At 42.4% G+C, this 18,326-nt stretch overlaps 1 protein-coding gene across 1 annotated transcript in view; it reads right to left on the bottom strand.

Moving 5' to 3' along the window:
• osbpl3a (oxysterol binding protein-like 3a) overlaps positions 1-18,326 on the bottom strand; it is a 64,235-nt gene that overhangs the window by 4,566 nt on the left and 41,343 nt on the right. The window contains exons 15-21 of the mRNA XM_083543278.1: positions 9,308-9,445; positions 9,107-9,170; positions 8,505-8,583; positions 8,259-8,409; positions 4,898-5,042; positions 4,579-4,705; positions 576-698 (exon numbers count right to left, since the gene is read on the bottom strand). Of these exons, the coding sequence (XP_083399404.1) occupies positions 576-698; positions 4,579-4,705; positions 4,898-5,042; positions 8,259-8,409; positions 8,505-8,583; positions 9,107-9,170; positions 9,308-9,445 (827 nt within the window). The remainder of the gene's footprint in view (positions 1-575; positions 699-4,578; positions 4,706-4,897; positions 5,043-8,258; positions 8,410-8,504; positions 8,584-9,106; positions 9,171-9,307; positions 9,446-18,326) is intronic.

Raw genomic sequence — 18,326 nt, forward strand, 5'->3', positions numbered from 1 at the left:
GAAATAATCTCGCTCTTACTTTACCAGTGACAGCCCAGAGCTGAGGCCTGGAAGAACACAGACAGATCTGCTACCTGTTTGTTTTTGTCCCTCAGATTCCACCTGATTAAATTTGAAAAACAATGTGCTTTATACTTGTCACATGTTCTTTTACAGAAGGGTGAAATTCTTTCGTCACATATCCCAGCGACGTTGGAAAGCTGGGAGTTGCATCAGTGATAACGGAGACTTAAACCCCCAACCTTCTGATCAGAAACTCAGAACCTTATCCACTGAGCAACTACATCCTCAATTAAGATAGGGGTGTTCCCAAAGCAAAATTTTCTTTAAGTTTGTTTTTGTAACCTAATCACAGAAAATTTAATTATACTGAATGCACAGCCAGCACCTAAACATTACTTGTTTACATCTTTTTACGCAGTGTATTTATAATCAGTTTTAGAATATTGTTTTTAATAAAGTGTTCAGTGACTTTATATACACCAAGAGTAAATCTTAAAAACATATCTTAAAAAATAAAATAAAAACAAACATTGTTAATAAAACAAATGAATATAACGACATTGGTTGCATACTTGAAAAATCGGGGTGTGTGAGTCATGTTGCTCTCCTGAAGAATTCTTCTTCTCTCCCTCTGCACTGACTCTATTCTTTCTTTCTGTTCTTCTGCTCCAGCAATATCTCCTTCCTCCAACAACCTGAAAGGATGTCAGATGTGGTGTTTGTGCATTCGGTTAAAACAACTGAACCCTCTCTGGGTTTCCCAAACAAGGAGTTTCAATTTACAAATTGGTTGACAAGCAAAACTCACCATTTTCTATTGTTACATTCATTTATTTTATGTATTACTATTAGATTTAGCATTTTGAAATTATATTAGAGTCACATTTATGAAGCTACATTTAAATAGGGAAAATAAACAAACTTCTTGGTAATTCTACCTCTGCTAAACTAACATTTCAAACACACCTCACTTTTTGGAAAGCTGTGCTATGGCATGCAAATAAAATTTTCACACTTAACTGATAATCCAGCGCATACAATATTTGCTTGGTTTTTAATAACTTAATCCAAAGTCATATTAAACATGCATGTTACTGCCATAATAACATTTATAAATACTACTGTTTAATCGTATCTAATCTCCTTGAACTGCCACCTTAACGTGGTGGAGGGGTTTGAGTACCCGAATGACCCTAGGAGCGATGTTGTCCGGGGCTATATGCCCCTGGTAGGGTCTCCCAAGGCGAACAGGTCCTAGGCGACGGGTCAGACTAAGAGCGGTTCAAAACCCCTTATGAGAAATGGTAAATCAAGGACCGTGACAATGCCCGGTATGGCGCAGCCGGGGCCCCACCCTGGAGCCAGGCCCGGGGTTGGGGCTCGTATGCGAGCGCCTGGTGGCCGGGCCTTCCCCCACAGGGTCCGGCCGGGCTCAGCCCGAAGGAGCGACGTGGGGCCGCCTTCCAGTGGGCTCACCACCTGCAGGAGGGACCGTAAGGGGCCGGTGCTGAGAGGATCGGGCAGCAGTCGAAGGCGGGGGCCTCGACAACCCAATCCCTGGACACGGAAGCTAGCTCTAGGGACGTGGAATGTCACCTCGCTGGCGGGGAAGGAGCCTGAGATTGTGCGTGAGGTTAAGAGATAGTCGGGATCACCTCTACGCACGGCCTGGACTCTTCACCACTCTGGAGTTGCCCATGGTGAAAGGCGTCGGGCTGGTGTGGGTTTGCTTATAGCCCCCCAGCTCGGCCGCCATGTGTTGGAGTTTACCCCGGTGAATAAGAGGGTCGTTTCCCTGCGCCTACGGGTCGGGGATGGGTCTCTCACTGTCGTGTGTGCCTACGGGCCAAACGGCAGTATAGAGTACCCGGCCTTCTTGGGGTCTCTGAGAGGGGTGCTGGACAGTGCTCCGACTGGGGACTCCGTCGTTCTACTAGGAGACTTCAATGCACACGTGGGCAGCGACAGTGACACCTGGAGGGGCGTGATTGGGAGGAACGGCCCCTCTGATCTGAACCCGAGCGGTGTTCAGTTATTGGACTTCTGTGCTAGTTACAGTTTGTCCATAACGAACACCATGTTCAAGCATAAGGGTGTCCATCAGTGCACGTGGCACCAGGACACCCTAGGCCGTAGGTTGATGATCGACTTTGTGGTCGTTTCATCTGACCTGCGGCCATATGTCTTGGACACTCGGGTAAAGAGAGGGGCGGAGCTGTCAACTGATCACCACCTGGTGGTGAGTTGGATCCGATGGCGGGGGAGGAAGCTCGACAGACTCGGCAGACCCAAGCGTACTGTGAGGTTCTGCTGGGAACGTTTGGCCGAGTCTCCTGTCAGAGAGATCTTCAACTCCCACCTCCGGCGGAGCTTTGACCAGATCCCGAGGGAGGCCGGAGATATTGAGTCCGAATGGACCATGTTCTCCACCTCCATTGTCGAAGCGGCCGCTCGGAGCTGTGGCAGTAAGGTCTCCGGTGCCTGTCGAGGCGGCAATCCTCGAACCCGGTGGTGGAAACCGGAAGTAAGGGATGCCGTCAAGCTGAAGAAGGAGTCCTATCGGGCCTGGTTGGCTTGTGGGACTCCTAAGGCAGCTGACGGGTACCAGCAGGCCAAGCAAACTGCAGCCCGGGTGGTTATCAAGGCAAAAACTCGGGCCTGGGAGGAGTTCGGGGAGGCCATGGAGAAGGACTATCGGCTGGCCTCGAAGAGATTCTGGCAAACCGTCAGGCGCCTCAGGAGAGGAAAGCAGTGCCCCACCAATGCTGTTTACAGTAGAGGTGGGGAGCTGTTGAACTCAACTGGGGATGTCGTTGGACGGTGGAAGGAATACTTCGAGGATCTCCTCAATCCCGCCGTCACGTCTCCCATTGAGGAAGCAGAGGCTCAGAGGCGGACTCGTCCATCACCCAAGCTGAAGTCACCGAGGTAGTAAAGAAACTCCTCGGTGGCATGGCACCCGGGGTGGATGAGATCCGCCCTGAGTATCTCAAGTCTCTGAATGTTGTGGGGCTGTCTTGGCTGACACGAATCTGCAGCATCGCGTGGCGGTCGGGGACAGTGCCTCTGGAATGGCAGACCGGGGTGGTGGTCCCTCTTTTTAAGAAGGGGGACCGGAGGGTGTGTTCCAACTATAGGGGGATCACACTTCTCAGCCTACCTGGGAAAGTCTATGCCAGGGTACTGGAGAGGAGAATACGGCCGATAGTAGAACCTCGGATTCAGGAGGAACAGTGTGGTTTTCGTCCAGGCCGTGGAACACTGGACCAGCTCTATACCCTCTACAGGGTGCTGGAGGGTTCATGGGAGTTTGCCCAACCAGTCCACATGTGTTTTGTGGATTTGGAAAAGGCATTCGACTGTGTCCCTCGCGGCGGCCTGTGGAGGGTGCTCCGGGAGTATGGGGTCGGGGGCCCTTTACTAAGGGCTGTCCGGTCCCTGTACGACCGAAGCAGGAGCTTGGTTCGCATTGCCGGCAGTAAGTCAGACTTGTTCCCGGTGCATGTTGGACTTTGTCACCGGTTCTGTTCATAATTTTTATGGAAAGAATTTCTAGGCGCAGCCAGGGGTCGGAGGGTGTCCGGTTTGGTGACGACACGATTTCGTCTTTGCTCTTTGCAGATGATGTTGTCGTGTTGGCTTCATCAGACCAGGACCTTCAGCATGCACTGGGACGGTTTGCAGCCGAGTGTGAAGCGGCTGGGATGAGAATCAGCACCTCCAAATCCGAGGCCATGGTCCTCAGTCGGAAAAGGGTGGCTTGCCCACTTCAGGTTGGTGGGGAGTTCCTGCCGCAAGTGGAGGAGTTTAAGTATCTTGGGGTTTTGTTCACGAGTGAGGGAAGGGTGGAACGGGAGATTGACAGACGGATCGGTGCAGCTTCTGCAGTAATGCGGTCAATGTACTGGTCTGTCGTGGTGAAGAAAGAGCTGAGCCGCAAGGCGTAACTCTCGATTTACCGGTCAATCTACGTTCCTACTCTCACCTATGGTTATGAGCTCTGGGTCATGACCGAAAGGACAAGATCCCGGATACAGGCGGCCGAAATGAGCTTTCTCCGCAGGGTGGCTGGGCGATCCCTTAGAGATAGGGTGAGAAGCTCAGTCACTCGGGAGGAGCTCAGAGTAGATCCGCTGCTCCTCCACATCGAGAGGGGTCAGCTGAGGTGGCTCGGGCATCTGTTCCGGATGCCTCCTGAACGCCTTAATGGGAAGGTGTTCCGGGCGTGTCCCACTGGGAGGAGACCCCGGGGAAGACCTAGGACACGCTGGAGAGACTATGTCTCCTGGCTGGCCTGGGAACGCCTTGGTGTCCCCCCGGAAGAGCTGGAAGAAGTGGCTAGGGAGAGGGAAGTCTGGGCATCTTTGCTTAGACTGCTGCCCCCGCGACCCGGACTCGGATAAGCGGGAGAAGATGGATGGATGGATGGATCGTAAACCCCTGCTTTAGATCTTTTGGGGAGTTCAGTTCAGTTCCAAATTGGTTTTGTAAAAATTTGTAAAAGGTGGCGTATTTTTGTTTGTAAGTATGTGTGTGTGTGTGTGTGTGTGTGTGTGTGTGTGCTTGCATACGCACCGCTGGTCTGGTCTGAAACGTGTATCTGTTGGAGGCAAGAATGACCTCATACTCTCATTGAGTTCATTCAATTCAACAGTAAACTGAGTGAAGCCGTAGTATTGCTCATAGTCTTCAGGCATGGGGTCTGTTTATACACACACACACACACACACACACACACACACACACACACACACACACACACACACACACACACACACACACACAAACCAGTGTTAATGAAATGCAACAAATCTTTATATAAAATGCTACCAGTACAGATATTCTTGTAAAATAGATTTATAATCAAACATTGCCAGTCTCATTATTTACTTACTGGTTCTCCAAATGCAGATGGCTAAGGGTGGGTCCCCAAGGTACAATGCCTCATTCCATTTACCAAAGAATGAATGAATCACATGGCCCTCCGAATCAGTAACAACTGCCTCTACATCATTAGTGTTTAAGCTTCTAGCCTTGGACTGACAAACAATATAAAAATACATAACATAAAAAAAAATCCCACAAAATCAAGATTCTGAGAGACACTAGGTGTAGCAGAACAACACTATACACCTGGGGTCACCAACGTGGTGACCCCAGGTCACCCGCAAAGACCACATGAGTCGCCCGCGAGCCTTTTCTAAAAAGATCTGTTTCCTACCTTGTTAAATCATTGTTAATAATTATTGTGAGAAATCATTAACATGTCTTCATAACAATGTCTTCACATAGATCAGGGGTGTCAAACTCGGTGTCAACCTGCCCGACGTACAATTATATCCGGCCCGCGAGATGATTTTATAAAGATCTATTATTATTGTTATTAATGTCCCGGCGATATGAAGCGCTGATAACACAAACTACAGATCCCATAATGCAGCATGAAATCAGAGTCACATCAGCCGGTTATTTACTGAGGGAGAGTTTCTGAAGAGCTGCATGATGAAGCTGTGAGATATCTGGTATATATATAATAATATATAATATTTAAAGTAATTTAAAGTTTAAGATTATTATTAATAAAATGGCATAAGAGCAAAAAAATCTGATTGTTTTGATTTGTTGTTATTTTAACGTTTACTTAAAAGCACAATTTTTATTTATTTGTTCAGGGGTTTTTTTTGCAGCATGTTCATATTTCTAACTTGTAAAATTTTGACAGGAGATATTTTTATGGAGAGCTATTTATTTAAAGTTTAAGTTTATTTATTCTGGAATAATATTCCTCTGTTTTTATTTATATTTATGTAAAAAAAAAAAACCCATAAATGTAGCACCTAAAGTGTGCTTTCAGTTTTGGCCCCCTGTGCAATTGAGTTTGACACCCTGATATAGATAAATATCATTCATTATTAATAATAACATATAATTAAAGGTAAATTGAGCAAATTTGTTATTCCAGAAGTGTGTATCAAACTGGTAGCCCTTCACATTAGTCGGTACCCAAGAAGTAGCTCTCGGTGTCAAAAAGTTTGGTGACCCCTGCTATACACTATACACAGTAAACATAATGCAGTAATAAATATTTGCATGATTTTAATGCCAAATGTCATGATAATGTGATTAAATACAATGCTTTTGTGATTTTTCTTTTTTTTGACTGGCACTCTGCTGCTACCAGGTGGACATCAAACGTTTTTTCTTCACAATACCACAGAATGGACACCTTCTCATTCAAAAAGTTTTCTTTATTTATATGACTATGAAAATTGTAGATTCACACTGAAGGCATCAAAACTATGAATTAACACATGTGGAATTATATATGGAATTAAATACATAACAAAAAAGTGTGAAACAACTGAAAAATGTCATACTAGTTTCTTCAAAGTAGCCACCTTTTGCTTTGATTACTGCTTTGCACACTCTTGGCATTCTCTTGATGAGCTTCAAGAGGTAGTCACCTGAAATGGTCTTCCAACAGTCTTGAAGGAGTTCCCCGAGAGATGCTTGGCACTTGTTGGCCCTTTTTGCCTTCACTCTGCGGTCCAGCTCACCCCTAAACCATCTCGATTGGGTTCAAGTCCGGTGACTGTGGAGGCCAGGTCATCTGGCGCAGCACCCCATCACTCTCCTCCTTGGTCAAATAGCCCTTGATGCCTTTAGTGTGAATCTACAATTTTCATAGTCATGAAAATAAAGAAAACTCTTTGAATGAGAACGTGTGTCCAAACTTTTGGTCTGTACTGTACTGTACTGTACTGTACTGTACTGTACTGTACTGTACTGTACGGATGGATGGATGGATGGATGGATGGATGGATGGATGGATGGATGGATGGATGGATGGATGGATGGATGGATGGATAGATAGATAGATAGATAGATAGATAGATAGATAGATAGATAGAAGTCCACAATGGGCTTTTTTGTTGTCATGGCATTGAGAGTCAGGTTTTTTGAAGCAAAGGCTTCGGATCTCTTCCCTGTAGGCTAATCTGGCCAACCACAGTGGTGTCATCTGCATACTTGATGCATACTATTGCACTCTGACCAATAGTCGTGTTAGCAGTTGAGGGTCAAATTTCCAATGCATTGATTGAAACTATCGTATAAAGGTACTGCTGGTTGGCAGAGATTATGGAGTGGGTTTCTAGTCTGTGATGGTCTCGATGCCTTTCCATATGCGTCTGGGTTCAGAGTTGTGGAAGTGCTCTTCTATGTGGAGTTTGTATGTGTGTTTGGCTCTTCTAATACCCCTTTTCAGGTTGGCCCTGGCTCTGCTGTAGTCCTTTGCGTTGCCAAATTTAAAAGCAGCATATCTTGCTTTCAACAGGAGACGGACCTCAGAGTTTATCCACAGCTTCTGATTAGAAAAGCATTTCACGCGTTTGACAGTAGTGACATGGTCAATGCATGTGTTGATATGGTCCAAAACAGATGATGTGTAGATATTCATGTCTGTGTAAGAGTCCTCCATAAATACTCCAGTAACGATGAAAGCTCGGTATGTACAGACTGTTGTTTGCTTACAGCTGCATGCAGTTCTTCCATAGCTAGCTTAGCGTTTGCATCTAGAGGAATGTACACTGCAGTCACAACAATGGCTGATATTTCTCTCGGTAAAAAGAAGAGCCTGCAGTCAATCATCAAATACTCTAAATAAGCAGAGCAATAACTTTCAGTAGACTTTCAGTAACAGTAGAGCAGGAAGTACAGAAGACTGATCCAGGTCTTTGTGGACTGGTGCCAAAAAAGCTGCCTCCAGATAAAAGCGGGGAAAACCAAAGAACTGGTGGTGGATCTTCACAGGCACAAACACATTTCACTTTCACCAGTGAACGTTCAGGAAAAGAACATTGAGAAAATTGATTCATAAATACCTGGGTGTTCATCTGAAAAGCAAACTGGACTGGACAGATAATTTACAAGAAAGGACAAAGCAGACTTTTTCTACTGAGTGGAATAAGGTCTTTTTAAACTGCTGTTTTTTTTAACTGTGCAATATTACATAGTGCAAATAGTTTGATAGTGTAACTACTACTACTATTGGGTTTTTTTTTTCTCTTTTGTATTTATATACTGTACGATTATATATATTGTACTGTGTTTGAGCTTCATATTTGTACATTTGCACATCTGTAACATGGAACTTTCCCCTCTGTGGGATGAATAAAGGTTTTATCTTTAGCTAGCTTTAAATCAAGAATATTAGGGTTTTTTTTTTTTAAATAGATCAAAACGCTCAGATTTACCTTAAGGAAGGTAACTTTGCATATGCTGGTGTCTTCAGCAGTTGCTTTGTTTTTGATGGTCATCTCACCATAGTGCTCAATCCAGCGCTGACCACTTAAGATGTTATGGATACAGGAGGTGACCCTATTCATCTCATAATGATCCCCAAAACTATAATATAGGGAGAAAGAATTATGAAATGGAATAAAATCCACACCTGAATGAGATAGATGTACAGTATAAGAAAAGAAAATCACACAAATTACCATGGCAAAACAATATGGGTGGTTCCCATTGGGACAATCTCCATAGACTTGCCCCAAAATTTGTTCCTCCACCGAACATCTGAGAGATTAAGTTCAAATTTAATTTCAAATATTTTTCCTTGTGTACATAAACATACAAATTATTATTAAAATATAATGAATAAAACTATATATATATATATATATATATATATATATATATATATAGGGTAAACTCATCAGGGGATAAAATCATTATCTCCCCCACTGTACTTTACTTCACATCGAGACAACGGAAACGAAGGGTTATTTATATGGACAATAATAAACACAGAAGCTGTGAAAGGGCAAAAAAAGCCATGTGAACAGATTGAACCAATAACAAGACAGGGGGGAACACAAAAACACGTGACCCGAACAAAACAATAGCACCTGGTATATAAACATAGACACAAGTATTAGTGCTGCGAGCTTGCATGCGCTATGCACTGACACAAACAGAGTGGCAAGGAAAACTCAGAGCTTTTGAACCTGAAAGAGTAAGAGTGTGTGTGTGTGTGTGTGTGTGTATGTGTGTGTGTGTGTGTTTGTGTGTGTGTGTGTGTGTGTGTGTATGTTCTCACCCTGCCATAGTGTGAAGTTTTTGGATTCACAGTGGCATGCAGACACAGGAGGGTGGTGGCTTACCTAAAAAATATAGTAAATCAGAATCAGAATACTTTTATTAGTGTGCATTAGCAAGTACTTCTGAGAGTAAAATCAATGTGTGTGTGTGTGTGTGTGTGTGTGTGCGTGTGCGTGTGTGCGTGTTGTTAATGTTATACCTGCTCCGAGATGAAGCGAAAGCCCTTGTCTGGATGCTCACATTCATATGTCTCACCCAGGACAGGGTTAAAGGGTTTTTTTCCTGCTCTGGTAAACGTACATGCATACATGGACACTGCAAATGCTGCAATATATACCTAAACACATGCACAGACACATACATGTTATTTTTATCGGTAAAAACAGAGGTTAGAAACATGGTTGTAATTATTTACCGATCTCAGCTTTGCTCCTGACATCAGTAACATTTTATCATATTTTTTCTTTTGAGGAACATTGCTAAAGTTTGTCCATTTAAATCTAAACAATTGTAATCAAGTAGGTTAGAGTGATACTTTTACTCCCCCCACCCCCCAAAAAAACTAATAATCCATTACATTTATTACAGAATGTAGCTGTTTGGCTGAAAGCTGAAACTGAAAGGAATTAGGAAGTGAACCAGTTATAATAGATTTTTTTGGCATGCACATTTGTATTTATAATACATAAAATAAATAAAATATAATTAACATTTAATTAAAGGAGACAGAATGTCACCCACAACTACAGCCCCAATTCCAAAATAGTTGAGGTGTTGTATAAAATCTAAATAAAACAGAATGCAATGGTATGCACATATCATTGATGATTATCAAATATCAAAAATAAGGTAATTTCCAATTTGATAGCCACAACACATCTCAAAAAAAGTTGAATGGGGCAACAAAAGGCTGGAGAAGGAAGTGGTACTAATTTTGCTACGTATTGGGTCAGTAACATGATTGGGTATAAAAAAGTATCATAGAGAGTCCCTCAAAAGTAATAATGGGAAGAGGTTCAGCATTCTGTGAAAATCTGTGTCTATAAATTGTGGAAAAATTTAACAAAAATGCTCCTTAAGATAATATTGTGAAGACCTTGAATCTCTCATTAAATACAGTACATATAATCACAAATCTTTAAAGATTATCTGGAGAAATCTCTTTGTCTGGAACATGGTTCCAAAATATAACCCTTATACAGTGGTCCCCCGGTTATCGAACGGCTCGGATATCAAACATTCCGGTTAGCGAACGGTTTTCCGAACTAAATTTGGGTCCGGGGAACGAACAAAGTTCCAGTTATCAAACGCCACCCACGCTGCCCAACCCAGCGCGAGGAGAAGAAACTGCTTCCGCTTCAACCATCGCTGAGTAAGCATCTATCGCAACTTCTGTTTGTGAACAATATTAGTGATATTTAGCGGTAAGTACAGTAATCATTTTGTTTCTTACTCTTGTAAAGGTGTTAATTTATACTTTTACCGAGCCAACACAAAATACCCGCAGAGATCGGAATAATCCGGCAAAAAGCAGTCCATAAATAATATCCACGGTGCTTTACGGAGGAAGCCTGATTGCGATGAGCTCAATGTGGGCGGGGGAACAGGGCATTCCCTGAAGCACCGAGGTATGACAGCCACTGAAGGGGGCGTGGCAGGGGGATTCCTGACAGTAATACGGCTAAAAACAGGAAAAAATGGTTAATTATTGGGTATTGGTGGAGTTCGGGAAAGGATTAATTGGTTTTCCATCATTTCTTATGGGATAATTAGGTCCGGTTTTCGAACAGTTTTAAGGGACGAATTAAGTTCGATAACCGGGGGACCACTGTATTTCTAGACTGGAAATTTAACCCAGACATTATGGTTGCACAATCCAGTGCACTCTTATTGCCACTCCCAAGGCCTGATAAATGGGGAGGGTTGTGTTAGGTAGAGGATATACAAATATAAATATGCGGATTACAAACCTAAATTCCATACGGGACCATTCGAGTCCGAGGTTACCTACAACCGCCACAGGTATTGGGTGGAAATTTTTTGGCCAAAGGAGGAGAAGAAGAGGGGGAAGACATCTAAAAGGACAGCAGGGAAAGGAGAAGTGTAGTATAGTGGAGGTTAAAGTTGCCATTTTAAATGTTGATACTGTGACTGGTAAAGAAGGAGATTTAGATGACATGATGGAGCAGAGAACGGTAGACATGCTGTGTTTGGAACAGTAGTAAGGGCAGGAACACTGGAGGGGGGTTCAAACTGTTCTATTATGGTGTGGATGGAATGAGAAATGGTGTAGGGGTGATTCTGAAGGAAGAGTACAGTAAGAGTGTAGTGGAGGTGAAGAGAGTTTCTGATAGAGTGATGAATGTGAGATGGAGGAGAAGGAAAAATTCTAGAGTGAGTTAGATGAAGTGGTGGAGGGTGTACCTAGGAATGAAAGATTGGTGATTGGGTGAATGAGGAAGTGCAGGAAAGCATAAAGAGAAAGTTGGCAAAGCAGAATTAGGATCGGGAGAGAGATGAGAAAAGTAGGCAGGAGTATAAGGAAAGCAGGATGTGGCAAAGCAAAGAAAAAGGCACACCAGGAGCTATATGAGAAGTTGGACACTAAGGAAGGAGAAAGGGATTTGTACCAATTGGCCAGGCAGAGGGACCGAGCTTGGAAGGATGTGCTGCTGGAGATGGAAATGTGTTGACTAGTGAGGAGAGTGTGTTGAGCAGCTGGTGAATGAGGAAAATGAGAAAGAGAGAAGGTTGGATGATTTGAAGATGGTGAATCAGGAAGACAGTAAGAGTACGACAGAGTACATGTGAAGGAATGAGAGCGAAGGCAGTGGTGCGGTTGCAGGGAGAAGAGGTGGTGAAGGTTGATTAACCTGGGGTCGAGTGTGTTAGAGAAATGAAGAAAAGAGTGCAGGCAGGGTGGAATGGGTGGAGAAGAGTGGCAGGAGTGATTTGTGATCGAAGGGTATCTGCATGGCCGCATGCGGCTCTTTGCCTGGCTCTTACATTCATATCAAAGTTTGTGTTTGTTTGTTTTTTAAAGGTGCGTGTTCGCTTTGCTTGAATTCAATACGGTATTTTCATCAAATGTTTTTCAGTAGGGGCAAGATCATTTAAGTAAACAATTTGTGTCAAGTTTACTCTCAAAATGGCGGGGGAAAAAGCCACAGCAAAACGAAAATATGAAGATAAACACAGGACGTTTTTAACAGAGTGGAAGAACTTATATTTTTTTGTTGAACGTAATGGCAAGCCATTCTGCCTTATATGTCATATGTGATCAAAGAAGAACTCCTTGATATTGTGCCATTAAAAGACAGAACCCGTGGCATAGATGTGAAAAAAACAATGATGGCTGCATTTGCGAAAGCAAATTTGCCCATACTGAAAGTAACTGCAATAGCCACGGATGGAGCGACAGCCATGATCGGATCTGTGAACGGGCTTGTGGGGCTGTGCAAAGCATTTCCCAAGTTTTGGAATTTTCACTGCATCGTCCACCGGGAGCAACCCGTGTCTAAATCATTGAATTTAGACAATGAAGCCTGTGATGGAAATCGTCACCTACATCCGCTCACATGTGCTTAACCACAGGCAAATATGCAACACTGGTTGAAAACCTGCACGAAAGCTTTGTGACCCGTTTGGTTCCGTTATCTACAACTGAAAAGGCCACAGATTACGTTCCTCGTCGACCCATTTAATGTGGAGAAAGCCCCGTGAGTTGGAGATGATTGATCTTTGTGAGGAGGACCAACTGAAACCTGCTTTAAGGGAAGGGACCATTGAGTTCTGGAAAAGTGTGCCAATGGAAAAAATACCCCATTGTCAAACAGGCTGCGCTTAAGATACGGTCAATGTTTGGGATAACATACGCCTGTGAGTCTGTGTTTTCTACCCTGAAACACGTGAAATCAAAGTATCAATCTTTTTTGACTGACACCCATTTGAAAGAATTGCTTCGAGTGGCAACTACGGAATACAAGCCAGATTTGAAGAGGATGGTTCAAGGCAAGGATTGCCACAAGTCCCACTAAGCAACATGCATAGTAAAAGAAAAACTATTTAAAATTAATTTTATTTTTGTTTGTGGACTTGGTTGAACTGAGAGAAAATCTGGCTAAGCAGAGGTGTGTGTGTGTGTGTGTGTGTGTGTGTGTGTGTGTGTGTGTGTGTGTGTGTGTGTGTGTGTGTGTGTGTGTGTGTGTGTGTGTGTGTGTGTGTGTGTGTGTGTGTAAAAGGAAGGGATGGGTGATGTTCATGTGTGCCCATGTGTATGATGTGGCTCTTTGTGGTAACACAGTAAAAAATGTGTTGGTCTCTGACTGGTTGGCCACTCTAGCAGCAACAGTAAAAGGGAAAGTTTATAGGACTGTGGTGAGACCTGCTATGTTGTATGGTTTAGATACAGTGGCATTGAGTAAAAGACAGGAGTTGGAGCTGGAGGTAGCTGAGCTGAAGATACTGAGATGTTCATTAGGAGTGATGACGATGGACAGGATAAGTAATGAATTTATTAGAGGGACAGCGCATGTAGGACGTTTGGAGACATGGTGAGAGGCCCGATTGAGATTGTTTGGACATGTGCAGAGGAGAGACATGGGGTACATCGGTAGAAGAATGCTGAGGATGGAGCCACCAAGTAGGAGGAAAAGAGGAAGGCCACAGAGGAGGTTTATGGATGTGGTGAGGGACGACATGCAGGTAGATGGTTTAAAAGAAGCAGGTTTTGACGACAGGTTAGTATGGACACGGATGGCCAACTGTGTTGACCCCTAACGGGAGCAGCAGAAAGGAAAAGAAGATATTTCTAGACTAGAAATATGATATAAGAAAACGATTCTGTTTTGGCTAAGGTCCCAAGTGACCAATTGTAATCAGTTTTTAGATGTGCATGAGGAGTTTGCTACACTTTTTGCAGTAAAGATTGTTATTTTACAAGGATCTATCTCAGGGCTACTGCTTATTTCTGAATATTTGTTACCTCTAGTCAAATTATTCAAAATCTTGGCATTAGAATCTATTGTTGTGCCTACAATACAGTTACCGTAATTTCCGGACTATAAAGCGCACCCTTATATAAGCCGCACCCACTGAATTTGACAAAGATTTCTACACTGAAACTAATGAACTTTACACAGGCTTTAATGAAAGACACTAAATGCAATATGTTGCACTTCTATTAGGAGCATAGCGGTATTTTGGGACCAGCATGTCACTGCATTCTTCCGGTGTGTGCGTGTGAGACTGTGGACTATGTCCCTATTATTTGCTGATGCTCATTTCTAAGTTTCTTTGACTGACCCATAACGCTGTTGCCAAGAAAAATAAAAAAGCATGAGTTTTGGAAACCTGTCTGTGCTTATATGATTTCTGTTGCAACTGGAGTTTTAGTGAGCTCTCCCTTGACCCAGACTCAACACGCTACAACAGCTTGTATCTAAACAGTAGCCAACCAAGTAAGTCATTGTTCACTGTCTTTCTCCTTCCTTTCACAACTACAGTGGTACCTTGACCTACGAGTGCATTAATGTACAAGTTATGGTTGATTTTTTAGCTTTGTTACGCGAGCAAAAAATTGAGGTACGAGCTCGAGACACCGCTGCTAGATGGCGAAGCGAAGCCAGAAAGCGAAGATTGTGACGAAAATTAAGATAAGCAAAGAAGAAAAAGTAAAATTTTTAAAGTTCATGGATACGTAGTGTACAGGAGTGATAGTAAAAAACGAGTTTTCCCTCTAACTACGCTTATCGCCTCTACCCCCCCTCCACAAACACACACACACACACACACACACACACACACACACACACACACACACACTCACCCCCCCCCCCCCCCCCCCCCCCCCACCGGCGCTTTCGTTAGTCGTCTCATCTCCAAGGAAAATACACTGAATAAAACCTTATTATATCTTTACATACTATTTCTATTATGTTTTTATAAAAGATTTGTTATTTAGAAATGTATTTTCCAATTTAAAACCATGAAAAATAAAAACGGGGTGTCATTTTGAGGGTTGGAACGGATTAATGCCATTTTAAGTATTTTCAATATGGAAAACTGATTTGATGTGCGAGCAAATTGAGATGCGAGCTCGTCCACGGAACGAATTAAACTCGTAGGTCAAGGTACCACTGTATTTTTTTCTTTTGTCATCGTTGTGCGCCACCGGTGGAAGTTTTTTCTCCCGAAGCCGTGCAGCTCAGAACACAGATGAGGTGGGTTTTTTTTGTTTCCGTTCGGAAATGTAATTGGTCTAATGTTATGTTGCTCAGTTTTTTGGCTTAAAGTTTGTAAAACCGGGAAAAACCCAGGAAAAATCCATATATTAGCCGCTTCGTTGTTTAAGCCGTGGGGTTCAAAACGTAGGAAAAAAGTAGCGACTTATAGTCCGAAAAATACGGTATATATTTCAAGCAAAGCCGAATGTTAGACATCTGCCTAATAATGTTGTGGGAAGTGTAAAAGACATTAGACAGTGGATGCTTGTTAACTGCATTCTGCTCAATTCTGATAAGACAGGAGTACTTTTTGTATGACCACACCCATTACCTGGAAGGAGAGCCTCCAGAATTATTGGAAAGCTCTTAGTACTGCTAGATCAGCATATTTCTCTACCCCTCATAGAAAATAACAAGCATAATCATAGATTTTTATTTATAAGATTAACAGGGAATCAAAGCACTGCAGTAACATGCAAACCATTAATAGGTTGTAATGACTTTATGAACTTTTTCAATAATAAAATTTAAAACATCAGGCAAAAAATCCAGGCAATTCACATAGTCAAACTATTTTATAAATAACCCTGTAGATATCATTACATTTATAAAAGAATCAATTACAAAGTTTTACTCCTATTCTTGAGAATGACAATTTAATGTATTTCCTCATCAAAATAATCAACTTGTTTTCTCGATTCCTTGCCTACAAGTTTCAAACAGATAATTCTAAAAGTAAATGAACCTGTTTTAAAAATAATCAACTCTACCATTAGCACTGGTTATGTGCCTAAATCTTTCGAACTGCAGTTATCCACCACCTAATTAAGAAACCTGACCTTGACCCTTGTCAGCTGTCCAACTACAGGCCAATATCAAATCTCCACTTTATCTCCAAGATAGAAAAGGTTGTAGCACTGCAGTTCTGCTCACATCTACTTAGGAATAAAAAAATTAAAATCACACCTCAACGTCGATTAGCCGTAATAAATGGACATTCTCTTCAACCCTTTTGAGTCTGGTTCCTCTCAAAGTTTCTTCTCTATGCCATCTCAGGGAGTTTTTCCTTGTTACATTTGCCACTGGCTTCATTCGGGACAAACTTACACTTATAAAGAACAATCTTATTTATTCTTTATTACCACATTATACTCGTACTCTCACAAAACCATAATGAGGCCCCTTTTGAGTCCAGTTCCTCTCAAAGTTTCTTCCTTATACCAACTTAGTGAGTTTTTTCTTGCCACTGTCACCACTGGCTCACTCATGAAAGATAAATGTTTAGAGACTGATTTATATTTATATTCATTTATATTCGTAATCTTTTAACTACTGTAAAGCTGCTTTGGGACAATGTTCATTGTTAAAGACAATACAAATAAAATTGAATTAAACTTAATTAAATTAAACAAGCTTAAAAATCAATATTGGATGCCAGTGAACTTTGGGCCCACCCTGTATTGGTGGCCTTGCCATTCCGCCCCAGCATGGGCAGAACTTTAAAGAAGGCCATGCTATTGCCCCCTGGCATAAGCAGGTCATGGGTGTAGGCTGCGCCGTTGCACCCTGGCGTGAGCAGGTCATACATAGAGGCCACACAGTTACCCCCTGGCATGAGCAGGTCATAGGATGCCACCTCATTTGCCTCAGGCTAGAGCATGACATGGGCCGTAACTTTTCTTCCATCATAAAAAAGTGGGAATGGGGTAGCAGGCACATCAGTCAGGCTGAACTTCTTCAAAACATTATTAAGTTTGGACCCAGCCTCATTACAGCCAAAAATCTTAATGAGAATCCTGACAAACCAAGACACTCCCTGCTCTACTCTCCCTGTTACCTTGGGTAATCTGAAGCTCTGCCCACTGATGAGCTGACCGGTGAGTTTTAATAAAAGCAACATTGACACTCCTCTGACTTGGACTCCAACAGACTCTTAAAATAAAATTGCCACTGCATAACGGATCTTCCCAGCTGAAAAAACACCATAATGGTGCTGAAAAGAAATCGACTGAGGTAAGAAAACTGAGTCAAGCTCAGGCATAATGATCAGTCTGTGTGTACCCACTGCATCCATTATATAGGTGAAGTAATCTGGCTTGCACTGAATGCACAATAGCAGGAGCGTATGTGCTGGGTACGAACATTTCTCATAATAAACAGGCAGACAGACACATCGGCAGGCAGAATCAAAAAAGCGTGGGACATGCAACAGTCCGCGATAGCAAACAATATGAGGGGATAAACAACATTGTGAATTTAAGCAGAAACTAGACTGAATAAGTTACTTCACTCAGATTTAAACCTTTCACCAACTGAAAACATTTGCCACATAATGAAAAGAAAAATATGAGAAAGAAGACCCAAGCCTGTTGAGCAACTAGAATCCTGTATAAAGCACAAACGGGGCAACATTTTGCTCCCCAAAATGCAGCAAATGCATCTTCTCAGTTCCCTGTTGTTAAAATTAGAGGGGAAGCTTGACAGTGGCAAAGGGTTGCATTATTACTATTATCTGTATATAATTACTGTATATCTGTAAAAGATTTTTTTTAGTGTTCTAATGTCCAGTTTTCTGTACCCATGATAACCTTGGGCACAGATAGTCATCTGATGGCCATTTGTTGTAGCCAATTTACCTGATGTAAGGGTCTGATGTGTTGTGTGGTCTGAGATACTTTTCTATACACCTGTCATGATAACTATGAACTTTCTAGATTTGCTTCTTTAAAAAGAAGCATGTCATTAATATGAATTTTTAACAGTATATTTTAATTATAATTAGTGCTAGAGCTTGCTACACATCTAAAATTCTAATGAACTACTTATTTCTAAAGTCTTAGTACTCTGGTAACATGCAAGTGCAAAAGTCACAGAGGTCAAACATTTTCCGCATTCTAATTTTTGATGTAAACATCAACTGAAGAAAATTGTGCTGTTGCCACATGATTGGCTGATAAAATAACTGCATAAATAGGCAAATGTACAGATTTGAAA

Source organism: Silurus aristotelis (assembly GCF_946808225.1).
Source record: "Silurus aristotelis genome assembly, chromosome: 6".
NCBI classification, from domain to species: domain Eukaryota; kingdom Metazoa; phylum Chordata; class Actinopteri; order Siluriformes; family Siluridae; genus Silurus; species Silurus aristotelis.